The 7,291-nt window shown below is 33.9% G+C and overlaps 1 protein-coding gene across 1 annotated transcript; it reads right to left on the bottom strand.

Annotated features, from left to right (window-relative positions):
• Positions 1–447: 447 nt before the first annotated feature.
• LOC110632876 (dof zinc finger protein DOF1.4) lies at positions 448–2,773 on the bottom strand. Its single transcript, XM_021781240.2, has 2 exons — positions 2,354–2,773; positions 448–2,151 (listed from the first exon to the last, which is right to left on the bottom strand). The coding sequence occupies exons 1-2, from the start codon at positions 2,408–2,410 to the stop codon at positions 1,159–1,161; spliced, it is 1,050 nt and encodes a 349-aa protein (XP_021636932.1). The 5' UTR covers positions 2,411–2,773; the 3' UTR covers positions 448–1,158.
• Between the last annotated feature and the right edge of the window lie 4,518 nt (positions 2,774–7,291).

Raw genomic sequence — 7,291 nt, 5'->3', positions numbered from 1 at the left:
AACACATGGGTTCTATATTTCTGCAGATCTCTATGATACTAGGGGAATGAAAAATGAAGTTAAGCTCCAGCCGGAATACTAAAATCCAAGTCCTGATCAACTGAAATCTATATATTTTCGACTGGATTCTTGCCAGGCAGAAAATTCATATTTTATAACATGAGAATGTGTACTATAGAATGCACTGTTCTAGGAATTGGCTAAATCATACTAAAATCCAAACCATAACATCGCATGCAGTTCTTAGCCAAATAAAGTCTAAATTTATATACCTAACAAAATTCCTATATACACACCAAGTTTAGTGTGATTACTGGGAATGCATTAATTTCATGTTTAATTATGGTTCCAAAATGAAAATTTCTCAGCATTGAATTTTCTAAAGCCACTATTAATTTCCTTCCAATCGCTAACACCATCAAGTGCAAAAACAAGTGAACAAAGATATAACCAAACCCAATAACCATGCACATAAACAAAAAAGTACCCACATTACAGTAGCAAATCTCCCCCTTTTCCTATACCATTTGTACCCAAATCCAATCCCTTTTATCCCCAGAAAATCCAAAAAAAAAAAGAAAGTATTAAAAATGAAAATTAAAAGCAGAAAAAAATCATCAGTGTCTCATCTAGAGGATTGTAACATATATTCCCCAAAACCTAACCTAAATAACAAGAAGAAAGGAGAACATGTCACGCATATTTACATACAAATTATAAAGTAATTAAATAGACCAACTTATTGATACAAGAAAGTTGCACCTAATAGTTGATCCTTTTCTTCAACACTGTGAGGATGATGATGATGATGTTGATGATGATAGCTGAGTACTTGATGAGATGGAAGAGGATCCGAGGTTCCTCTCAGCGCAAATAGGGATTCTCAACCTTGACAATAAAACAAGTAGGCTGATTTCTTGCAGCTGACATGATCTCTCCGATCCAAGCTCCTCTCATCTTTAATTTGCTTCAATACCGAGCTTTACCTTTTTTTTTTTTTTGCGCCTTTTCTGGTTTGTGATTCCCACCCCATAAATTCCACTACAAACATAAGTGACCAACAAAAGAAAATCTAAGCTGAAGAGACCAAGATTATTGAAGGAAAAAAAAAAAAAAAAAAAGAGGGAGATGAATCAAAAGAAATAGTGTTTGGTTGTGCTAGATCAGAGAAGTGACGGAGGGCCCAATACTCGCCGGATCATGCCATGCACCGACAGTACTGTTTGTGGATGCGTTCCAATAAATTGAAGGATCTGATGATGAGAAGCCAATTTGCTCTATTTGATTCTGGCATGGCATATTCCAGGTCAACCTGCTTTGGTCTTGTTCAATTTTCACTTCTTTCATAGAGATCCCGGATTCACTATTGCCACTCATTTGCAGGTCTTCGAAAGGTGTTAAGGCCTGAAGGTGGTTAGGAGCTCTAGTATCTTTGACACTGAACTTTTGCTGGTGAAAGCTAGAGGAAAGCAAAGTAGCCATGGTTGGAGAAGTTGTGTTGGTGGAAGAAGTAGAACCAAAGATGGAATAATTTGGAAGTAGTGAACTTGAAGTGACCACATCTTGGATTTGCTTAGCGGGGTTAAATCCGTTAGCTTCATTGGTACTCATGATTCTTGATGAAAACCCTAAAGGAAGAGCATTCAGCTGTGGTTGGAGATCATACCCAGAAACAGTATCCACACTTGACGAGACTCTTGAATTGAACCTTCCAGGAAATGGGAGATTCATCTCAGATGGGTTAGTGGGTAACCCATAAAACAAAGGATTGATGTGATTTGAAGTTGAAGAAATATCGATTTGGGTTTGAGAAGGAGTGTTAGGGTTATCACTAGAGACTGAAGTAGCTCCTTCAACGGCAGATGCAGCCCTCTTCTTACGCTTGTTCTTTCTGCATCCACCACCCACAGGAACATTCCTCAAGGTTCCACCTCTGGTCCAATATCGTTTGCAAGCTTTGCAAAAGTGCCTGGGCTGGGATAAGCTGTAGTTATTGTAGTAACAGAACTTGGTGTTAGAGGAGTCGCAGCGAGGACACTTAAAAGCTTGCTGTGGCTGCTGGTGTTGGTGTTGTTGTTGTGATAGTTCTTGGCCCCGTTTCTCCATTAGTTTACTTATCGATGGCATCAAGGCTTTCTCATCTATCTGATTCTGCGGCAAAGAGGAAAAGAGGAAAGGAAAAAGAAAAGAAAAGAAAAGAAGAGTTTCAAGGTGGCGTTTTTACGGTAAAAATAACAACACAAGTTAGATATTCTCTTCCAAAAGCTAAGAAACAAAAATGGGGTCATGTTTTGTCTAATAATTGAAAGAGAGAGAGAGAGAGAGAGAGAGAGAGAGAGAGATAGTAAAGAACCTTTGGCCACTCGTTAGTAGTTGGAGAGATGACAACCATTTTCTCACAGTTTCCCATTTCCTCCCACAAAGGAATCGGTTGAAACAAAGAGTATACAGACAAGAGCAGGTGGCGACGTCAGTCTCTCTCTTGATGGGGTAGAAATATTAGGAGACTCTGTGCGAGAGAGATTTCAGATTGGCGTAAAAAGAGAGAGTTTTTGTGATTTATTAATCAGAAATTCACGTGATGGGTCTTCTCTTCAAATGGCATAACAATATAGGGTTATATTATATATAATTTTTCTTTTAAAGAAAATAATGAAAAAGAATGTATGGAATGGAGGGACATCATTCAAAATCCAAGAAAGGACAGAGAGGTAAAGCGCAGCTCGCAACAGATGAATCTTTAGAGGTTCAAGAAAGAACATTACATACACACCCCACGCATCACTACGTAACATAACATTCTTTTGTACAGATAGACAGAGGGAATCCAATCCCTAGAGCCCAGTACCCGATGCACCCACACAGCAAATCCTACTTCCACTCTAATTATAGCACATAAATTATGCTTATGAGTATGACTTAGCTAAATTTTTCTTTATAGAAAAATGTAATACTGCATATCAGTCCACTTCACGTTTCCTGAGATTATACCATTTTCTGGATTTTGGGATTTCAATTTAGATTTTTCTTTTGAATTGAATACTGTTAATTATAAGCTTGAACAGTTGTTCCAAGGAGAAGATGCAGATTCTTGTGTGGTAGCTAGTCTTGCTAGTAGCCAATAGCCATTGCTCCGTTGGTTGTTGGCATATATAATACTAGTTGGAGACAAGACTTTAAGAGTGACATAGGGATTGTGAGCCAGGTAGAAAATAAAATTAAGCATGTTCAAGATTTCTAATTTTGCTTTTTGAATGAGACTTTTCAATTGTAATAAACGAGAATGTGAAAATTACAGGAGAAAAAGGACAAGAGGGCTCCATGTGGGAGACTATATAGGGCACATCTCAGTCTCAAAATACACCAGAAAAAAAGGACCACGCTTTATTCCCGAGGGCTCAATTAGCCAGCTCTTGCATGCTGTGCTTATTCTTACTTAGTTGATCCTTTTAAAAAACAAAGATTGAGAAAAATTGAAATACCGTTAACAATGTCAGGGAGAGATTAGAGACCACAGAGAGGTGGGGAAGGGAAGCATAAGGGTGCAGAGGCATGTGGTGGGCAGCTCATCTGCAATGGAAAAAGAAAGGAAAAAGCAAAGCACAGTTTGGGGAACAAATGGACTTTGTAGTCTTTCAAGGGATCTTCTCCTCCTCCCTAACATCCCATCATTATTCTTGCGCAGTCCTAGCCCCCCTATGGTTAAACTTTGATCTTTGATAATTAGCACGTAAATTAATTATTACTATTCACTATAACGCATTTTATACTTTGGAGTAATTTTGAAGGGTTGGAGATATAGTTTCAGATTTGGGGCTGTATGCCATTTAATAGCTAATGAAATAAAATAAAAAAAAAATTACCATTTTAAAATTGTGAAATATTCAATAAGTACGAATTTAGAATTTGAATCTCTAATCTTACAGATAAAATCCGTCTAGGGATAGCTCTATATCACTAATCCAACCACTTATTGATATATTATAGTATTTATTAATTTATTGTTAATGAGATTTTGTGAATTAAACTTAGGCATAACCTCTACTATTTGATTTTGTGAACCTACACCCCCAAAAAATTTAATAATTTAGAAACATATGCTCAGGCAAGGAAAGTAGAAGGAAAAAACAAAAAAAAGAAAAAAAACTTAAAAGTGAAGAGAAAATAAAGATAAAAAGTGGTTGAAAAATTTTCAAAATTACAATTTAAATTTATTTATTTTTATTTAGCTTTTTTCATGCACACCTAAAAAAAAAGAAATAATTATTTAATTTGAAAAAGGTAATCTATGAAAAAAAAATACACTCTTTCACACTTAAATTTTACAAAAAAAAAATTCTTGTGGCACCTTTAATTGTTAAAATATCTCATAATATACCTTAACTCCTATAAACATTCAAAAGATATTTTAATTTTATTTTACAAGAGTTGAAGTGTATTATAGAATATTTACAAGAATTGAAATACATAATGAGGCTTTTGAAAAGCTTAAGGTACCATAAGATTTGTTGATAAAATTCAGGATGAAGTTATACATTCTGCCAAAAAAAAAAAATCAACAAAGACTTGGTGGCAATTAGCATGCATGCTTTCGGTCCCACCATAAATGTATATTCACCATCACAATCATCGATTTCTTTTCACATTGTAATGCCAACTTGACCAATAATCCAAATTCCTATTCTTTCTATTATTATGAACAATCTCCAGTTTTGGGAAAATGTTTCACATATGGACGTCTTGTAGTGGCTAGACTTACATATATAAGTCTAAATTTGATGGTAATATATTTGACCACTGGCTGGATGATTAATTAAGTTTACTATATGATTTGAAATTGTATGCTTCACGTTAACGTTAGTGTTCTTAACAATATAATTAGACGATTGTGCTATTCTGTCCTGTGTGTGTTTTTTGGTTAAAAAATAATTGGGATCTATCAATTTCAACAATATCAGAGCTGAATTTTCTTTCATCAATGTTCAGTTCTTCTTGATTCGAAATTAAAATAAAATGAACATGAACATCTCTCAATCTTCTGTAGTTTACTGCCTATGCTCTTGGATTGGTGTGCAATCCCTATACATGCTGTGTGTGCATATCAATGTGCCAACAATATGGGCACCATATAATTGATTCCAGGACCAGGTTTGGCTTTATCAATTCTTTATCTTTATCAAGTCCCTCTCTATATGTGTGTATATATACCACCATCGTGAGAACCCCTATACATTTTGATGTAGACAAAGGATAATTGAAAGATTGGACTGGCATAGGGCCATTGGCGTTGGCTGCCATCCCAATTCAAGGAATTATTCGCCATTAATTATTAACCCTCATAATTCATACTTGTGTATAATATTGTCTCTAGACATGTCTTCCACAAATTGACAAGCATGTTATCCTGTTCCTTCAATTTCTTTCTTGTGATAGAATCCCACGTTACTTCATAATTTACCCATAGATAGATTAAAAGGGTACGAGTCAAGTGTAATATATAATCATAATTAGTAAAAGAATAGGCAAAAGAAAAAGTGTAATCGATGGATCAATTGAATTTAATTATTGTAATCCACTCAAATGAATATAGTATAAATAAGAAAAATTATTTAATGTAACCATTTTATATATAATAAATAGACTTTAACCATTGATTATATGATAATTGAGTGTATACGTAACGTTGATAATAGTTACTCATATAGATATTTGGTTATGTGGGAAATAGAAGTGGTAGTCAATTTAAGAGGGAGAGGAAGGACCTAACCACCCACATTCGCCCAATCACTCACCACCCACTGCCACCGGACAAGAAATGTCAATTTGGAAAAAATGAAAGAAACCCAACAAGCACGTTAAAGCAAAAGTCTGTATCACAGTATTAGCATCAGAGAGAGAGAGAGAGAGAGAGAGAGAGGTGGGTTAAGGGGACCAAAGCAAAAAATCCAAGCCAATTATACACATTAAAGGCTGACCATCATGCACCTCCAAACAAGGTGCAGACAAAGATCTCACACTCCATTTTGGTTTTCTTTCACTTTCTTTGGGCACTCACCATATGAAAATATACAAGAAATTAAAAACATCATCAATTTACATAGTGAAAGTATAATAATACCCTCATTTTTGGTACTAAAACGTACAATGGACTTACAGAAACAAAAGGGTAATAGAGTGGGGAGTGCCCTTTAATTCTCTATCATATTTTAAAATATGAATGCGAGGTACGTCCAAGGGATAATACATGTGCCAACGGATGCTTTGAAACAGCATTATTATTTCATGAATGATTAAAAATGTAACATACAACAGATTCTCTGTAATATATTTATATATAAAGTATCAATTAATCCCCCTTTTTGAAGGTAGATCTGTCAATATTTGAGATAAATTCGAGTGTTGAAATTATTAATTAGGTCTAAGTAAAGTATTTTCATAAGTACCTTGTCCCTTATTATTCTTACGTCTAGAATTATATTGAAATTGATTAAATTTTAATTAAAATTGAGATAAATTCATGTGTGTATATATATATATATATACATACGATAATGCTATAAAACTCAATATATCTATCTCATCTGTCCCAACTCTCTTTATATATATAATTTAACCTTATAAATTTAAACTCTAAAATTTTAAAACCTTAAATCTTAAAAATCTAAACTCTAAACCCTAACATTCCGATTTAAATTAAAAAATTCTAAACTCTAAACCTTTATTTAAAAATCCTAAATCTAAACAGTAAAATCTAATCCTAAATAAAAAGAAATTAAGTGAGACAAAGTTGGGACATGTATAGTTGAATCATTTAGCATTTTCCCATATATATTTCTTGGTTCATTATATATATATATATATATAAAATGAACCAAGAAAAGGTAAAAAACGTAACGCTTCATAAAAGTGATAATGGAGAGCAAATTTTAATGGAGAATCAAACATGTGAATGGAAACGTAAGAAGTAGGAATGTTCATGGAAAATTCCAGTGAAGCTCTGCTCATTTATGGTCTTTAGAGAATCTTCTTTCTTATCACAAAATTAAAATCTTGTGGACTGTTGCTCATGGAAGTTTCAAGTCCTGTGGGTCATAGGGAATGTCGTGGGGGACAATTCTATTTTTTTTATTTTTTCTTTAAAATCTTTTTTAATATAATTTGTCCAAATAGACAGTCCAAAATGTTGGTAGACTCAATTCCATGTGAGAAAAAAAAAGAAGGTTAATTAATTGATTAAGAAATTGGAGATGCTAATTCTAATTCCTTTTTAATCTTAATTTAACTAAAGCAA

The sequence above is a fragment of the Hevea brasiliensis genome, chromosome 11 (genome assembly GCF_030052815.1).
Source record: "Hevea brasiliensis isolate MT/VB/25A 57/8 chromosome 11, ASM3005281v1, whole genome shotgun sequence".
Taxonomy (NCBI): Eukaryota; Viridiplantae; Streptophyta; class Magnoliopsida; order Malpighiales; family Euphorbiaceae; genus Hevea; species Hevea brasiliensis.
This window is presented reverse-complemented; position numbering and strand designations above follow the sequence as displayed.

Excerpts from the sequence above, each read along its gene's own strand:
- LOC110632876 (XM_021781240.2), bottom strand. The coding sequence starts at position 2,410 with ATGGGAAACTGTGAGAAAATGGTTGTCATCTCTCCAACTACTAACGAG. Across the intron at positions 2,152-2,353 it reads CTACTAACGAGTGGCCAAAG|AATCAGATAGATGAGAAAGC; the intron begins GTTCTTTACTAT and ends TCTTTGCCGCAG.